Genomic DNA, 19,676 nt, shown 5'->3' with positions numbered 1-19,676 from the left:
GCGGGGATTCTTGCAAATAAATTAGCTTCATACAGGCTTCTTCTAACTGTCACAGCACTTACAGGTAACTCCAGACTGTCTTTGATCATCCTGGAGCTGATCAATGGGTGAGCCTTTGCCATTCTGATTATTCTTCTATCCATTTTGATGGTTGTTTGCCATTTTCTCCCACGCATCTCTATTTTTTTGTCCATTTTAAAGCATTGGAGATCATTGTAGATGAACAGCCTATAATTTTTTGCACCTGCATATGTTTTTCCCTCTCCAATCAACTTTTTATTCAAACTACGCTGTTCTTCTGAACAATGTCTTGAACGTCCCATTTTCCTCAGGCTTTCAAAGAGAAAAGCATATCAACAGGTGTTGGCTTCATCCTTAAATAGGGGAAACCTGATACACACCTGTTTGTTCCAAAAATTGCCAAACTCACTGACTGAATGCCACACTATTATTATTGTGAACACCCCCTTTTCTACTTTTTTTTTACTACGTAATAGCCCAATTTCATAGCCTTAAGAGTGTGCATATCATGAATGCTTGGTCTTGTTGGATTTGTGAGAATCTACTGAATCTACTGGTACCTTGTTTCCCATGTAACGATAAGAAATATACTCAAAACCTGGAATAATCTTTTTAGTCACATAGCACTGCTATTATTCTGAACACTACTGTATATATACATATATATATATATATATATATATATATATATAAAGTGATACAAAGCTTGTCATCATTTATTCTGCAGTTTCTATGCATTTATGCATTTTTTTATTTCCAATCTGCAGCTTAGTTTCTCTTATTGAAGCCCAAAACAAATAAATGTCTTTAAAAGTACACATTAGTTGCATGGCAATAAGTTTTTTCCGGTTTAAGATAACATTTCCACTATGTTAAAAATCTAACGTTGTACTGAACGTAAATCTCACCTCAGTCTCCAGGAAGCGCCGTAAGGCCCGTTTCTTCTTGATGCTTTTGCGTCGAACATAAACGGCCACACTGAGAGCCAGAATGACGATGATAAATAGGCCGCCGATAATGCCAGCTGCTATTAACGGTGTCCTGTCGAGGAAGACGAGCAGAAGAAACATGACTATTGCTGAAACATTAAGAAATTAAGTGGCACTTTGAAAGAAAAGTGCAAACGTCAGCTGATGATGTCCAATCGTCAAACCTTCTGTCACACTTAAAAAAAAAAATCATAGCTCATATCACTTCATTTTAGGAAGGCTTTACCTTGAATAGTTGAGGCTAACAAGTAATTGTATGGGATGGGAAGCACCTTTGTCTGGGATTGGAACTTCATATAAATTAGAAGTCACAAACTGCTTGTGGGGAAAAAATAAACCATTGGTGTTGAAAGTTAAAAGCTTTTTCTCTTTACTAATAACCATACTGAGGCATTTGCTATTTATGTGCAACTCACACTGGTTTAAAATATTCTCAGCTATCCGTAGTTTTAACACAGGAAGATATAAAACAACCACATAGCAGAAATGGGCTCCTTCTCTGATACCTGAACTTTAATACTCCATTAGCTGTGCAGCTAATGAAGTCTCACATACCGCAGAGCAATGAAAGAGCGAGGTGCCGCAGCATTTGCAGTATTGATTGTGACCAACCGAAAGAAACGGGAGCTTGAAATTTGCAAGGAGGCTGCGGGTTTCCCATAATGAGATATAAAGTGTAGAATGTTAATGCAGCAGTCTGGAATGGTTAGGTCAAAGGGGGATTAGAGGGACAAGCAGGAGCCAAAAAGAAATAAAATAATGAGAGGTCAGAGGAAACAAATAATACATAAGAGCAGGAAGAGATTACGGACTCCCTCCACCTACTGATTAGCTATTGTGAAATATCATCATAACTTGACACCTGTGGAAGTGCGTATTTGGCCCCACCAGATTTAGATGAATCTTTTAAATTATTCATTTAATTCTGTTTGGCAGACATTCTAGGACAGATTATCCCTCTTGGCTAAGTTTGTTTTAGTTGGTGCTCACAATAAGAATTTGTCCAGAAAACTGGGTGGAGGTGGAAGGAAATAATTAATAATTACAAATATTTCATGTTAGAATTACAAGTTCAGTATAAAAATCATGACATATGTCACATCCTGGCATTAATCTGAATAATGCATGTGATGTGAACACCTTATATTAACAACCAAGCCTAACAAACTCAGTTTGAGTGAGCTACTTGCTAATTTCCAAACTAACATGAAGAGGCTAAAGGCGAGCTAGTTAGCATGGAATCTACCCAGATAAAAGTTAAATATGTAAAAGGTACTTTGTACGAGTTAGTATAATTTTACAACTGTTGCAAACAGTTAACAATGCAGTTTCATATTTGCAGTGAGTTCATGGCAAATAAATGCTAATAAACTAAGAAAGTTGGCAAAGTGAACCTTTGTGTTAGCACAGATTAGCTGGCATTTTCAACACTGCTGGAGTATTTGTTTTTGTGAAGGCTTTCAGTTGTCCAGGTTGCTTCCATAGTAGAGAAGCTTGAATCTTCAACTGGACTGGGTTGCTTGATGTGAGGATGTTTCGCTTTAAATCACAGAAGCTTCCTCAGCTAAAATTCTTGCTCTGGTAGTCTGACTTCTGTCTTGACTCTTGTAGAGAAGAATAACAGAAGCCAACAAAAGCTGGAGTTTTAAACCTAACCAGACCCCTACTAGCGAGACGCAGACTGCTATTGGCTAGTGACTAAACAATTGCTTTAATTAGCACCTATTGTGCTTTAGTTAGCACCCTCCTAGTGACAGGGTAGCTGTCCCTCCTAACGATGGGACTGACGCCTCTCCTGATGGCTCTCCTGATGACGTGAATGACTCATTATCATGAACAAAAGACTGAAACTGCTTAGACCTGAGTACCCCATTGTAAACAGGGGATAAAGCATGTCTCAGACCCCCTCCCCGTTTAAGGCTGGGTTTCAGCTGTTTCACATACAATGCCTCCTTCACTCCTCTCTCAAACCATTTCTTTTCACTGGGCAAGATTTTAACTTCCTTGTCCTCAAACGTGTGGTTAGTGTCTTTAAGGTGGAGATGAACTGCAGACCGAGGTCCACCGGCACCCTCTCTGTGGTGCTGGTATAGCCTTTTGTGCAACATCTGCTTAGTCTCACCTATGTAGTATTTGTTACAGTTTTCCTGACATCTGATAGAATACACTACATTGCTCTGTTTGTAACTAGGGATCATGTCCTTAGGGTGAACTAATTTCTGTCTCAAGGTGTTAACAGGTTTAAAGTAAACTGGGATTTTGTGCTGTCTGAAGATCTTCTGTAGTTTTTCCCTACTCCTGCCAAATAAGGGAGAGACACTCCTCTTCTTCTTGTCTCCGTCTCCTGTTTGTCTGGTCTCTTTGTTCTTTGGGACTTCTGCACTTTATCCAGGGACCATCGTGGGTACCCACATACTGTGAGGGCTTTCCGGACATGTTGCTGTTCTTTAGCCCTTCCCTCTGTAGTTGTGGGCACCTGTAGGGCTCTGTGTTGAAGAGTCCTGATCACCCTGAGCTTGTGTTCAAGGGCGTGGTTTGAGCCAAAGAGCAGATATTGGTCAGTGTGAGTGGGTTTTCTGTAAACTCCTGTCTGGAGCTGCCTGTTCTCTCCAATCGTAACATCACGGTCCAAGAAGGCTAAATGGTTGTTTCTGGCATCCTCACGTGTGAACTTGATATTGGAGTCCACCGAGTTGATATGCTCTGTAAAGGCCTCCACTTCCCGTTGCTGGAGTAGTAAGTTAGCCACTATAAAGTAATATATTTCTGCTGCCCAGTCTTGCCTTACACTTGAATGGAAACTGTACTGATCTGTTTTTGTAACAGTTTAGATTTCAGGAGGACAGGGTTTAAAAGTATTACATCACTCAGCAAACTGCTGCTGCCATTTTGGACACCGTCACCAATATCCAAAAAAAAACCTTCATGTTTTGACTACGGATGGGTATCGAGAACCGGTTCCTTTCGGGTATCGTTAAGAAATGATTCGATCCACCGACATCAATAACCTTTTTACTTAACGATTCCCTTATCGGTCCTTCAGAGTGGCCGTTGTTTATGGGGGTGTTTGTCAGGAAAATTATAATTTCTCTACATTGATTACATGCCATGCAGTGAGTCTGTAATCAACTTTTTTGCAGCTTTGCTTTGCTTTGAACCTTGAACCAATCGAAGCAGTGCTTCGATCATTGCTTCATTGATTAATTTTTTCTTTCGCTTTCCCCCACTAAAACCCTAAAGAGCATATGGCTTTGAGTATTATTTACCTTTTTTATGTTAAACCGACCTCTTATGGTCTTCTGAAACAGTTGATAGATGTATTTTATAACTTAAAAACGGGACCGATGCTAACACATTAGCATGTCTATGGCATTTTCAGGGTTAAGTTAGCATTAAGCAGTTGCAGCTGTCAAGCGTTTGTTGTCGTAAAAGACTCAAATGTATTACACATTGTAATTTTTTAAAATTTATTTTTGTTGATATATTAATAATAATAGCAAGAACAACAATAATAGTAATAATAACTAATCTACTGATTATATATAATTTTAAAGAGGCAAAAGAACCTGAATAAAAACACAACAGAAAATATAAAACCAACTAACAATGAACATAAATAAATAAATAAATACATACATACAGAAATAAATGTTTCCTGTGAACACCTAGTGACTCTTGCACCTCCATTTCATCCCTGTCTTATGTAAGTTTAATGACAGTTTGTTTCGGACAAACCATATTTTCAATTTGTATATTTCTTCAGTGATTTCCTCCAGAACTATCTGCCAAACTAGAAAACTGCTGCATCCTAGTAAGAGCAGAATACTACTGGAATGAATTTGAATAAGTTGTTTTTTTTTCCCTCACTAAATGGATGCTGCACTCACTGCAGTTTATTGTCTGGAATAGTCCCAGACTGTATTTCAGAGCTTCTAGAATTCAAACATTTTCATGCAGGTGGTGTTGGGGGGTAATTTTGGGTTTCAGCTTTTTTTGTTTTTCACCACTTTCATCCCTGAATATGTGAAATCGTGAGTCACTTTTGTGTGGATTAAAGTTACTAACTGGGACTCCTATCTTGTTGCGAGAAAGAAACTTGAATAGTCCTCTGTTCTGTTCACACAGCTCCAACTGCTGCGCGGCTCTCTCCCAAGTCAAGTTAGAATGGTAGAGTCCAGTCGGAATTAATAACTTTAAAGTGAAACACCGTTTTATTTATTTTTATTTATGTCCAGAGATCAAGCATACAGTGACCAATTTCATATTTATTTACTTTAATACTCAATGAAATACATAGAAAACCTGTAAAGCCTACTTTTAGTACAAAATTCACAAGAGGTATCGATAAGGGAATCGATAAGGAATCGGATCGATAAGCAGAATCGATAATGGCATCGATATCGATAAAATCTTAATACCCATTCCTAGTTTTGACACAAATTAGCATCTCAACCCTCACGAAAATTAAAGTTGAAGGAAGATATTTGGTGATTACTCAAGCAAATATTTTGGTTCATTGGATGGGCCAGTGCAATTCTGTTGAATGCAAGTTCTTGTCGTAACTGTTAGTGATATGCTAACAAAAATGCTAGACTGTAAAAAATCCATGAGAAAAGTATCAAATGTCGACTCTGATTTGGGGATCAAAATCTACAAATTCTGAATTGTTATCCAGTTCCGCAACAAACCTCACCTGTTCTTGGGTATTACCAGTCTACATATATCTATAAAAATATGTAGGGGGGGGGGGATCCTGGTTCTGAGTTCTTAATCAGATCCACTGCTTGGCTCAGACCACGACCTTTCACCAATCCTCACAAAAACTGATATAGTACTTTTTGCATAATCCTGCTCAAAAACAAACAAACCTGAAAACATGACCTCCTTGCCAGAGGTAATATGGTTCAGGAGACAAAAGAGAACAGACAGAAGCCAAAATAATGTAAAGAAAGAAGAAAAGTATGAGAACAGACCCCCAAGATCAAAGACCATGGAATGGGCTTCTGTAATTTGAAGGAAAATTTGACACCTTCAACAAGCGGCCACAGAAAAGACGAAGGATTATGTCAGTGGATGCATTTTAACAAACTCTGGGACTGAGCAGAAACCTCCTTAGGAAAACTGAAGGATTTGTTGTGTTTGTTGTATTGAAAAGTATAAGAGGTACTATAATTCATTTGTTGCTTTTGTTAAATTCGAATGACTTTTCCACTCTGTTGAATTTTCTGTAATTGTAAAAATCACCTCATGAGTATTTCAACAGATCTGTTTAGTGTTTATATTATTTACAGTCATGTAGCTTTTTGATTGGTAAAGAAAACCTCAAATTATTGTTTACATGTTCATATCTATAGTTGTGTACCATTACAATGTAGTACAAGGTCTTCAAGTTCAGAGGGACAGGCAGTATGATATATATACCCTCACCAGCCCCACCGGTGTTGCAGACCGAACACCCCCCCCCCCCCCCCCTAAAAATTGGCCCACCCTGCCTCCACTGCGCATGCGTCATTTGTGACCACAGCAGCTCCTCTGAGATGGACTCTCTTTACCTAAAACGATCAGTGGATTAATGGTATTAACCATCAAGGCAAAACCTCTTAAATCATTCTAAAGTCAGTTTTAAGCAGAAACGAGGCGATAATGGGTGACGCTTTGAAATGACCGACGCCCAGTGAGCACAGCAACTAACAGCTTGCCTGGCTGCTGCTCTCTGATCGCTTCCTCCATCTTTTATGATGACATAATGCTGAATTTATGTGGAAATGATTGTTGTACAAAAGCTTTAGATGTGTCACTGAGATAGATGATGACTTGAGTGCAGCACGAGGTGATAATTGGTGAACCACGGCTGATAACGTGTGTGCAGTGAAGGCAGGGTGGACTGAGTTTTTGGTGGGGGGGCGTTCGGTTGGTGACACCGTCTAGTCAATTCAAGTGGATCTACTCCAATAAGAGTTAACTTTACACTGTGTTGAGTTGATTTAGCCCTGGGGCTGATGCCGTCGTATACAATGGCTGGGACCAAGCTGTACTAAATTATAAATAACTTTTTAATGATATGAGATAGAAACGTAATTTTGTTTGCTGAAAAGTTAACTCCGTGGACTTTCGATCCACCACTGGCCATCTTTGTACTCCTCATACACTCAACAAAAATATAAATGCAACACTTTTGGTTTTGCTCCCATTTTGTATGAGATTAACTCAAAGATCTAAAACTTTTTCCACATACACAATATCACCATTTCCCTCAAATATTGTTCACAAACCAGTCGAAATCTGTGATAGTGAGCACTTCTCCTTTGCTGAGATAATCCATCCCACCTCACAGGTGTGCCATATCAAGATGCTGATTAGACACCATGATTAGTGCACAGGTGTGCCTTAGACTGTCCACAATAAAAGGCCACTCTGAAAGGTGCAGTTTTGTTTTATTGGGGGGGGGGGATACCAGTCAGTATCTGGTGTGACCACCATCTGCCTCATACAGTGCAACACATCTCCTTCGCATAGAGTTGATCAGGTTCTCAATTGTGGCCTGTGGAATGTTGGTCCACTCCTCTTCAGTGGCTGTGTGAAGTTGCTGGATATTGGCAGGAACTGGTACACGCTGTCGTATACGCCGGTCCAGAGCATCCCAAACATGCTCAATGGGTGACATGTCCGGTGAGTATGCCGGCCATGCAAGAACTGGGACATTTTCAGCTTCCAAGAATTGTGTACAGATCCTTGCAACATGGGGCCGTGCATTATCCTGCTGCAACATGAGGTGATGTTCTTGGATGTATGGCACAACAATGGGCCTCAGGATCTCGTCACGGTATCTCTTTGCATTCAAAATGCCATCAATAAAATGCACCTGTGTTCTTCGTCCATAACAGACGCCTGCCCATACCATAACCCCACCGCCACCATGGGCCACTCGATCCACAACACTGACATCAGAAAACCGCTCACCCACACGATGCCACACACACTGTCTGCCATCTGCCCTGAACAGTGTGAACCGGGATTCATCCGTGAAGAGAACACCTCTCCAATGTGCCAAACGCCAGCGAATGTGAGCATTTGCCCACTCAAGTCGGTTACGACGACGAACTGGAGTCAGGTCGAGACCCCAATGAGGACGACAAGCATGCAGATGAGCTTCCCTGAGACGGTTTCTGACAGTTTGTGCAGAAATTCTTTGGTTATGCAAACCGATTGTTTCAGCAGCTGTCCGAGTGGCTGGTCTCAGATGATCTTGGAGGTGAACATGCTGGATGTGGAGGTCCTGGGCTGGTGTGGTTACACGTGGTCTGCGGTTGTGAGGCTGGTTGGATGTACTGCCAAATTCTCTGAAACGCCTTTGGAGACGGCTTATGGTAGAGAAATGAACATTCAATACACGAGCAACAGCTCTGGTTGACATTCCTGCTGTCAGCATGCCAACTGCACGCTCCCTCAAATCTTGCGACATCTGTGGCATTGTGCTGTGTGATAAAACTGCACCTTTCAGAGTGGCCTTTTATTGTGGGTAGTCTAAGGCACACCTGTGCACTAATCATGGTGTCTAATCAGCATCTTGGTATGGAACACCTGTGAGGTGGGATGGATTATCTCAGCAAAGGAGAAGTGCTCACTATCACAGATTTAGTCTGGTTTGTGAACAATATTTGAGGGAAATGGTGATATTGTGTATGTGGAAAAAGTTTTAGATCTTTGAGTTCATCTCATACAAAATGGGAGCAAAACCAAAAGTGTTGCATTTATATTTTTGTTGAGTGTAGAAGCTGTGTGATGATGTGCGCAATGTGAGTGTCTAATCGGAATTGGTTCACCGTCACATAGTTTTCCAAAATCCAATCGTAGGGCAGATTTACCTCACGTGATAAACCAAAGATTGTTTTCAGGAGTGATATGTTATTAGTTGGCCCGTTTGAATAGGCCCCCTAACTCCTCCAATGTGCCCTGCGCCATTACGCACAGCGAAAGATAAAGAGACAGAGAGCCTCGCATGACAATCTCACGTGCTCAAACAAAGAGTGTGCAACTATCAGGATTGCTCCACTAGTTTGCATTTGAATGTTACTGGATAACTCTGTGGCTCTCTTCCTCTGGCGTAAAGCACTGTTTACCATATCAATGAGGTGAGGGAGAGGGGCCGCTCCTCAGACTGGAACATAAACACATAAACCATTTTGTATATATTGTTCAAAATGTGCATTTGTGGTTATTGCTTGAACTTTTTTGTTGTACAGTCTTTCACACAAGATCTCAAATTACTTTTATAAAGTGTCAAAACAGTTGTTTATTATAGTTTGCTGTGTGTTTTGAATAAATGTGTGTGGAAAATTATTTTTCGCTTTACTTTTTACTTTGTTATTTTTGATTGTAAACCTTTATTACTCTTATAAAACACAACGAAAGCATATATCATGAAAGAACAGGTTGTCCTGAAAAAAGAGACATAAAACTTGATTGTGGGATGCAGAGAGAGCTGTTAACAGCCATAATAAAACATTTATGCCAGGCGAGTGAACTGTCCAAAAAATGCCCTCGGACCCCAGAGGGTTAACTCTGTTTGGACTGGGACCAAATGTTTTCCCAGGAGAGTCAATTTTACTCTACAACATTTACTGTGTAGGCTTTACAGTGAATGGTCTGAGGAATGTTTCCAACACTATGTCACAAAGAGTTAAGGCAGTTCTGAAGGCAGAAGGGGGTCAAACCTGTACTAGCACAGTGTAGCTAATAAAGTGGTCTGTGAGTGTATGTACAAGATCTCTAAACTGCTTATTTTACATTCTGAAGTTGTATTTCATCAAATACTAACAATAAGGGCACAATTTATTTTTTTAATAATTTAAATTTTCAATTTAATTCTATTTGTGCAACAGGAGTTTTCTTGAGTAAAGCCAGTGAATTGTTAGCATCATCATCTTTGCTGGTCAACTGTCACAAAAAAAACTGATTTTGACCATCACTTTGAAAACCAATCACAAACTACTCAGTTGAGCTTTGAAAGGATGACGTAAGCAACATCTGAAGTGGGAGTGGCTAAATTTGCAGCACAATTTTTTTCCCCCAACAGGTACAGTGAAATCTGAATAATTTTTAAAATTAGTAAAATATACTTTGCAAGGATAACATTTGGTCCCAGTCCAAATGCTGAAATAATTCTATCACAGGGTAAAATCAACTCTATCATGCTGTGAATGACTCTTATTGGAGATGAAAAACTTGATTTGACAAGACGGTAGAGCCAATTTCACTCTGTAATAGAGTGTATTCAACTCTTTTTGGACTGGGACCAATGTTATGATTAACTCAGGAATTAATTCAGCATAGCAAGATAAATACAAGCAATCTGATCACAGCATCCTAATTCTATATGATCAATGTATCTTGAGACCGCTCACCTGTCCATCATCCCAATACAATCCTGGAGTCTCGGTCCGATGCACCTGCAGAGAAACCAGAGAGATCGTCCATTAAACCAGGGACAGGTTATGAGTAAACCTCATGCTTTCTGTCAACCGTCAATCACTTTTCACTCAGCAAAGACCAGAAGAAAACTGAATCTCCAGCACCAATGGCCACTCGTCAACATGACAAAGGGAGAACGTGCTGGAATAAATTTGCAATAAAATGGGTGGCAGAGATGAACATGTGTCTGTGTTTTTAAGCTGTGTGAGAATCCTTTAAGAATTTTGTTGGTGATATTTCTTTGTGGTTGGTGACATTTTTCTCACCATCTAAAATGTACGGTAATCAGAGTGAAAGGCTTCACCAGTTGGTAGCTGATACATAGAAAAATAATTATCAAGTCCAATCTTAACCAATGGCACATTTTTCTGGACAGGATTTTACTGTAAAATTACAGGTAATCTGGTTTTAACTATCTTTAACCTGTTCTGTACCAAGGACAGAAGGTTTAAAAGTCATTTTACTTTGAGTTTGTTTAAACCAGAAATGACCTGTTTCACCTCATTCCACCCAAAGAGTCCATTTGTTTTAAAAGGTTTTACAGGATTCTGGTGGGTGTAACTCTGACATTGCAATTTGTGACTGGTTTCAACCCACATTAGAGATTTAAGTGTGTATAGCCCAGATATTAATTGTTTCAAATTTTTTTGTGTGTTTTTTGTTTGTTTGTTTGTTTGTTTTAGAATTCTCAATACCAAGAATAAACAGGGTTTAAAAGATTTTAAGCAATTTAGGTGAGTTTACTCTAATTTGCTTCTATCTGGGTTCAAATCACATTTAGTGTTAAGACACTTAGAGTTTGTTGAAACCAAACATTACTTGTTTCAACTGATTCCACAGAAAGAATTAATTTGTTTTAAAATGTTTTATACTGATTAGGTGGGTGCAAACCTGACATGGCTGTTTGTAACTATTTTCAATCCATCTTATAGACTGATATTAAGAGGTATTAGTGTAAGACACTTTAAGTATGTTTTACCCAGATAACATTTGTTTCAAGTAGTATTAGAATGCTCGATAAAAAGAATATGCTGGTTTTAAAGCAATTTAAGTGAGTTTAATCTTATATAGTTGTTTATATCTGCACTCTAACAAATGAACCGTAGTCACAGCGAGAAAAAGTGATTCAACAATTTGCATAGATTTTATGTTATTCCAACAACTAAAGTTATTTCAACTTAACTAGAGACGTTTTGTGGCATTAACTCAGTTGACAGTTGAAATAACTTAAAAAAAAAATCTGTGGAACTTGTTAAATCAATTTTTCTCATTGAATCAAATCAAATCAATTTTATTTATATAGTGCCAAATCACAACAAACAGTTGCCCCAAGGCCCTTTATATTGTAAGGCAAGGCAATACAATAATTACAGAAAAACCCCAACGGTCAAAACGACCCCCTGTGAGGAAGCACCTGGCAACAGTGGGAAGGAAAAACTCCCTTTTAACAGGAAGAAACCTCCAGCAGAACCAGGCTCAGGGAGGGGCAGTCTTCTGCTGGGACTGGTTAGGGCTGAGGGAAAAAGACATGCTGTGGAGGGGAGCAGAGATCAATCACTAATGATTAAATGCAGAGTGGTGCATACAGAGCAAAAAGAGAAAGAAACACTCAGTGCATCATGGGAACCCCCCAGCAGTCTACGTCTATAGCAGCATAACTAAGGGATGGTTCAGGGTCACCTGATCCAACCCTAACTATAAGCTTTAGCAAAAAGGAAAATTTTAAGCCTAATCTTAAAAGTAGAGAGGGTGCCTGTCTCCCTGATCTGAATTGGGAGCTGGTTCCACAGGAGAGGAGCCTTAAAGCTGAAGGCTCTGCCTCCCATTTTACTCTTACAAACCCTAGGAACTACAAGTAAGCCTGCAGTCTGAGAGCGAAGCGCTCTATTGGGGTGATATGGTAGTATGAGGTCCCTAAGATAAGATGGGACCTGATTATTCAAAACCTTATAAGTAAGAAGAAGAATTTTAAATTCTATTCTAGAATTAACAGAAAGTCAATGAAGAGAGGCCAATATGGGTGAGATATGCTCTCTCCTTCTAGTCCCTGTTAGCACTCTAGCTGCAGCATTTTGAATTAACTGAAGGCTTTTCAGGGAACTTTTAGGACAACCTGATAATAATGAATTACAATAGTCCAGCCTAGAGGAAATAAATGCATGAATTCGTTTTTCAGCATCACTCTGAGACAAGACCTTTCTAATTTTAGAGATATTGCGCAAATGCAAAAAAGCAGTCCTACATATTTGTTTAATATGCGCACTGAATGACATATACTGATCAAAAATGACTCCAAGATTTCTCACAGTATTACTAGAGGTCAGGGTAATGCCATCCAGAGTAAGGATCTGGTTAGACACCATGTTTCTAAGATTTGTGGGGCCAAGTACAATAACTTCAGTTTTATCTGAGTTTAAAAGCGGTCTAACAGAACAAGCACAGAGATGAGTCCACTGTCTGAGGCCATAAGAAGATCATTTGTAACCTTCATTAATGCTGTTTCTGTACTATGATGAATTCTAAAACCTGACTGAAACTCTTCAAATAGACCATTGCTCTGCAGATGATCAGTTAGCTGTTTTACAACTACCCTTTCAAAAATTTTTGAGAGAAAAGGAAGGTTGGAAATTGGCCTATAATTAGCTAAGATAGCTGGGTCAAGTGATGGCTTTTTAAGTAATGGTTTAATTACTGCCACCTTAAAAGCCTGTGGTACATAGCCAACTAATAAAGACAGATTAATCATATTTAAGATCGAAGCATTAATTAATGGTAGGGCTTCCTTGAGCAGCCTGGTAGGAATGGGGTCTAATAGACATGTTGATGGTTTGGAGGAAGTAACTAATGAAAATAACTCAGACAGAACAACTGGAGAGAAAGAGTCTAACCAAATACCGGCATCACTGAAAGCAGCCAAAGATAACGATACGTCTTTGGGATGGTTATGAGTAATTTTTTCTCTAATAGTTAAAATTTTATTAGCAAAGAAAGTTATGAAGTCATTACTATTTAAAGTTAAAGGAATACTCGGCTCAATAGAGCTCTGACTCTGTCAGCCTGGCTACAGTGCTGAAAAGAAACCTGGGGTTGTTCTTATTTTCTTCAATTAGTGATGAGTAGTAAGATGTCCTACCTAGTCAAGCTTTCAAATGAATTAAAGCTCTGTCTGGGTTTTGGATTAATTAATAAGCTGGAATGGAAGATTGCTGCTAATCCTCCGCCTCGGCCCGTGCTACAAGCATAGTGTGACTCGGGGGTGTTGACTCATTTAAACTAACATATTCATCCTGCTGTAACCAGGTTTCTGTAAGGCAGAATAAATCAATATGTTGATCAATTATTATATCATTTACTAACAGGGACTTAGAAGAGAGAGACCTAATGTTTAATAGACCACATTTAACTGTTTTAGTCTGTGGTGCAGTTGAATGTGCTATATTATTTTTTCTTTTTGAATTTTTATGCTTAAATAGATTTTTGCTGGTTATTGGTGGTCTGGGAGCAGGCACCGTCTCTACGGGGATGGGGTAATGAGGGGATGGCAGGGGGAGAGAAGCTGCAGAGAGGTGTGTAAGACTACAACTCTGCTTCCTGGTCCCAACCCTGGATAGTCATGGTTTGGAGGATTTAAGAAAATTGGCCAGATTTCTAGAAATGAGAGCTGCTCCATCCAAAGTGGAATGGATGCTGTCTCTCCTAACAAGACCAGGTTTTCCCCAGAAGCTTTGCCAATTATCTATGAAGCCCACCTCATTTTTTGGACACCACTCAGACAGACAGCAATTCAAGGAGAACATGCGGCTACACATGTCACTCCCGGTCCGACTGGGGAGGAGCCCAGAGAAAACTACAGAGTCCGACATTGTTTTTGCAAAGTTGCACACCGATTCAATGTTAATTTTAGTAACCTCCGATTGGCGTAACCGGGTGTCATTACTGCCGACGTGAATTACAATCTTACCAAATTTACGCTTAGCCTTAGCCAGCAGTTTCAAATTTCCTTCAATGTCGCCTGCTCTGGCCCCCAGAAGACAATTGACTATGGTTGCTGGTGTCGCTAACTTCACATTTCTCAAAACAGAGTTGCCAATAACCAGAGTTTGATCCTCGGCGGGTGTGTTGCCGAGTGGGGAAAAATGGTTAGAAATGTGAACGGGTTGGCGGTGTACACGGGGCTTCTGTTTAGGGCTACGCTTCCTCCTCACAGTCACCCAGTCGGCCTGCTTCCCCAGCTGCTTGGGATCTGCTGGAAGGGAACTAACGGCGGCTAAGCTACCTTGGTCCGCACCGACTACAGGGGCCTGGCTAGCTGTAGAATTTTCCACGGTGCGGAGCCGAGTCTCCAATTCGCCCAGCCTGGCCTCCAAAGCTACGAATAAGCTACACTTATTACAAGTACCATTACCGCTAAAGGAGGCCGAGGAATAACTAAACATTTCACACCCAGAGCAGAAAAGTGCAGGAGAGACAGGAGAAGCCGCCATGCTAAATCGGCTAAGAGCTAATAGCTGCGCTAAGCTAGCGGATTCCTAAAAACACACAAAGTGAATAATGTGTAAATAATTTAGAGGTGATTCAGCAGAGGGAGTGCTTTAGTTAAGGCACGTGAAGAGTACACTGTGAAACAAATCGTTATCTAGTTAACTAGATCAATCTAACTGCGCAGATTAAACGGCTAACAGATACAGCAAAACACCGCTGTGCTCCGGAACAGGAAGTGATACAATACCGCAGTGAGAGCCAACCACCAGTAGAGACAGCGATTCCTTGTTTAGAGTGTGGGATCAATACGCAGATGTATTATAAGAGGTGGTAAGACACTTAAAGTGTGTTTAAACCAGATATTACTTGGTTCATATGATTCTGCACAAACACACAACTGGTTTTGAAGGTAGAACTGAAAAAGTGTTGATCACTGCAATGTTTGGAACATTTGGGAAATAAACGGTAACGGGCTGCTCATTAACTGTTGCTCTCTGAGTGGAACACTTTTAGCAGCGGGAGACACAAAAGAACAGTTTTCTTAAGTGTTTTTGTTGCACAAAACACAACACATTACCCTGCAAATTAGCTGAGAAGGCCAACATTAGAATTAAACCTGTGACAACTGCAGTTCCTCTGCAGTCTTTTCACTGTCGATTAATTATCCATCGAGTGTGTGCAAGTTCATTGCTGTTAGTCAGGTGCACACACTCAATGATGACACTATTTCTGGGCTGCAATGGTTTCTATTACACAGTTAGACCCATATATATTTGGACAATGAAGAGCAGTTGCAACTTTTGATATCCATCACTGCACAACATCAGGGTAATATTGCAAACTGACACCTTCAATGTGAGATCAATTACTTCCTAAATCAGATGTGGGTCTTCATTTTTACTAATTATTGGACAATGGCTGATGAACTTACTCATTCCAGGAGTGTGTAATTCCATCATAATTTGATTTCAAATGTTCGATATGCTTTGGAGTTCCCTTAAATCAATCAAGGGAAGCGTAATGAGGATAACAAGGTATGTTAATTCTGCTTTGGGCAAATCATCTTCAAAAACAGCATGACGGTAAAAGAAGGAGACTCCTGAGAGATGCCACCAAGAAACCACTACACCTAATGACAAAGTCTGCAGGAGTTACAAGCTTCCATACATGGCTGTGATTGGAGAGATGGTACAAACAACTTGTCACTTGCACAACTAGAATTGTTGAAAATAAAAATACAGCAAATCTAGGCTGGAATTTTGCATGTGCCTTCTGGAAGACTATTTGGAGACTATTCAGGAGTCTCAGATCTGGACTGGGTCTCCTCTTACAGTGTATGCTACCTCATCATACAAAGCATGATGAGGTAGCGTGGACAGTTCCTTTTCTTGCTACCTTTGTACCCACAACTACAACTGTTCAGTTCACATTATTACAGGTGTTTGTTCTTCTGTGCTTCAGCAAAAAAGGATCTCAAAACTTCCTAAAGTCAAGTCAAAACCTCAGCAACGACATGTGTATGTAGTTGGAGAATCTAGCTGAGTGGAGCAGATAACTGTAACAATCGTTCATTTCTGGAAACAAGCACCAAAATTGGCACACATACTCCTTAGACATTACTCTTTTGTAAAAGCATGTTAGCCACCTAAACTTTCAATAGGCAGCCAGGTAGGGGTCAACTGAAGAATTACACAGGGGTCAAAATTTACAAATGCTCCAATGACATTGAAATCTATACCACATTATTTGTCTGATCACAAAGATTCCAAAAAGGTATAGTTTGGACTGATTGTTATGGAGTTATGGGGTTAAAAACAGCAAGAATGGTGACAAAGGTCAATTTCAGTTTGTACTGGGTCAAAAGTTAAAGTTGCTCTAATTTTGGTAAAAGTGTTGCAAGTTATTGGCTGTGCTAGTAGGATTAATAAAAGGAATAGTTTGCACCACATAGACTAAGGGCAGCTCAGAACCTCCATGACCAGTGAAAGATCAAGGACCGAGACGTCGCCTGGTATGGCGGAGCCGGGGTCCCACCCTGGAGCCAGGCCTGGGGGTGAGGCTCGCGCGCGAGCGCCTGGTGGTTGGGCCTTAGCCCAAGGGGCCCGGCTGGGCTCAGCCCAAAGGAGCAACGTGGGCCCGCCCTCCTGTGGGTTCACCACCTGCAGAGGGGGCCATGGGGGTCAGGTGCAGAGAGGATTGGGTGGCGGTCGAGGGCGGGTGGCCCGGCGGCCCGGTCCATGCTCACAGCCCCTGGCTGTTGGGACGTGGAATGTCACCTCGCTGGGGGGCAAGGAGCCTGAGCTTGTGCGGGAGGTTGAGAGATACCGACTAGAGATAGTCGGGCTCACCTCCACGCACAGCACGGGATCTGGTACCCAACTCCTGGAGAGGTGCTGGACGCTTCATTTTTCTGGCGTTGCCCACAGGGAGAGGCGGAGAGCTGGGGTTGCATTGCTTATTGCTCCCCAGTTCAGTCGCCATGTGTTGGAGTTCACTCCGGTGAACGAGAGGGTTGTGTCCCTACACCTTCGGGTTGGGGACAGGTCACCGTTGTCTCGGCCTACGGGCCGAGCGGCAGTGCAGAGTACCCGACCTTCCTGGAGTCCCTGGGAGGAGTACTAGATAGCGCTCCGACTGGGGACTCCATTGTTCTCCTGGGGGATTTGAACGCCCACGTGGGCGGCGACAGTGAGACCTGGAGGGGGGTTATCGGGAAGCACGCCCTCCCTGATCTGAATCTGAGTGGTGTTCAGTTGTTGGACTTCTGTGCTAGTCACAGTTTGTCCATCACGAACACCATGTTCGAGCACAAGGGTGTCCATAAGTGCACGTGGCACCAGGACACCCTGAACCAGAGGTCGATGATCGACTTTGTAGTCATATCATCTGACCTTCGGCCACGTGTCTCAGACACTCGAGTAAAGAGAGGGGCAGAGCTGTCAACCGATCACCACCTGGTGGTGAGTTGGATCCGCTGGGAGGGGAGGAAGCCGGTCAGACCTGGCAGGCCCAAATGTATTGTGAGGGTCTGGTGGGAACGACTGGCGGAACCCTCTGTCAGGAAGGTCTTCAACTCCCACCTCCGGGAGAGCTTCTCCCAGATCCCGGGGGAGGTTGGAGACATGGAGTTCGAGTGGACCATGTTCTCCACCTCCATTGCTGATGCGGCCGCTCGTAGCTGTGGTCGCAAGGTCTCTGGTGCCTGTCGCGGTGGCAATCCCCGAACCCGGTGGTGGACACCAGAAGTAAGGGATGCCGTCAAGCTGAAGAAGGAGTCCTACTTATCTTTGTTGGTAGGTGGGACCCCAGAGGCAGCTGACAGGTACCGGCAGGCCAAGCGTGCTGCAGCCCGTGCGGTCGCAGACGCAAAAACTCGGGTCTGGGAGGAGTTCGGTGAGGCTATGGAAGAGGACTATTGGTCGGCCTTGAAGAGATTCTGGCAAACCGTCCGACGGCTCATGAGGCAGAATCAGCTCTCCACCGGCACTGTTTATGGTGCGGGTGGGGAGCTGTTGACTCTGACTGGAGATGTTGTTGGGCGGTGGAAGGAGTACTTTGAGGATCTCCTCAATCCCATCGTCACGTCTTCCGAAGAGGAGGCAGAGACTGGGGACCCAGAGGCGGACTCATCCATTACCCAGGCAGAAGTCACCGAGGTGGTTGGAAAGCTCCTCGGTGGCAAGGCTCCTGGGGTGGATGAAATCCGTCCTGAGTACCTTAAGTCTCTGGATGTTGTGGGACTGTCTTGGCTGACACACCTCTGCAACATCGCGTGGCGATCGGGGACAGTGCCTCTGGATTGGCAGACCGGGGTGGTGGTTCCTCTGTTTAAGAAGGGGGACCAGAGGGTGTGTTCCAACTACAGGGGGATCACACTCCTCAGCCTCCCCGGTAAGGTCTATTCCAGAGTACTGGAGAGGAGAATTCGACCGATGGTCGAACCTGGGATTCAGGAGGAGCAGTGTGGTTTTTGTCCTGGTCGCAGCACACTGGACCAGCTCTACACGCTCCATCGGGTGCTTGAGGGTTCATGGGAGTTCGCCCAACCAGTCCACATGTGTTTTGTGGATCTGGAGAAGGCATTCGACCGTGTCCCTCGGGGCACCCTGTGGGGAGTGCTCCGGGAGTACGGGGTCCAGGGTCCTTTGCTAAGGGCTATCCGGTCCCTGTATGACCGCAGCAGGAGCTTGGTTCGCATTGCCAGTAGTAAGTCAAACCTGTTTCCAGTGCACGTTGGCCTCCGCCAGGGCTGTCCTTTGTCACCGGTTCTGTTCATTATTTTTATGGACAGAATTTCTAGGCGCAGCCAGGGTGTAGAGGGGGTCTGGTTTGGGAACAACAGAATCTTGTCTCTGCTGTTTGCGGACGATGTGGTTCTGTTGGCTTCGTCAAATCAGGACCTTCAGCGTGCACTGGGGTGGTTTGCAGCCGAGTGTGAGGCGTCCGGGATGAAAATCAGCACCTCCAAATCCGAGGCCATGGTTCTCGACCGGAAAAAGGTGCTTTGCCCTCTTCAGGTCGGTGGAGTGTCCTTGCCTCAAGTGGAGGAGTTTAAGTATCTCGGGGTCTTATTCACGAGTGAGGGACAGATGGAGCGTGAGATCGATAGACGGATCGGTGCAGTGTCTGCAGTGATGCGGTCGCTGTATCGGACCGTCGTGGTGAAGAGAGAGCTGAGTAGGGGGGCAAAGCTCTCGATTTACCGATCGATCT

The 19,676-nt window shown here is 42.5% G+C and overlaps 1 protein-coding gene across 1 annotated transcript in view; it reads right to left on the bottom strand.

Annotated features, from left to right (window-relative positions):
• The window catches only part of LOC117517414 (receptor tyrosine-protein kinase erbB-4-like), an 886,935-nt gene that overhangs the window by 176,733 nt on the left and 690,526 nt on the right, over positions 1-19,676 (bottom strand). The window contains exons 16-17 of the mRNA XM_034178423.1: positions 10,415-10,459; positions 930-1,062 (exon numbers count right to left, since the gene is read on the bottom strand). Coding sequence (XP_034034314.1) covers positions 930-1,062; positions 10,415-10,459 — 178 coding nt within the window. The remainder of the gene's footprint in view (positions 1-929; positions 1,063-10,414; positions 10,460-19,676) is intronic.

The sequence above is a fragment of the Thalassophryne amazonica genome, chromosome 1, assembly GCF_902500255.1.
Source record: "Thalassophryne amazonica chromosome 1, fThaAma1.1, whole genome shotgun sequence".
Classification (NCBI taxonomy): Eukaryota; Metazoa; Chordata; class Actinopteri; order Batrachoidiformes; family Batrachoididae; genus Thalassophryne; species Thalassophryne amazonica.
The sequence above is the reverse complement of the archived record's forward strand: the minus strand, read 5'-3'. Positions and strand labels throughout refer to the sequence as shown.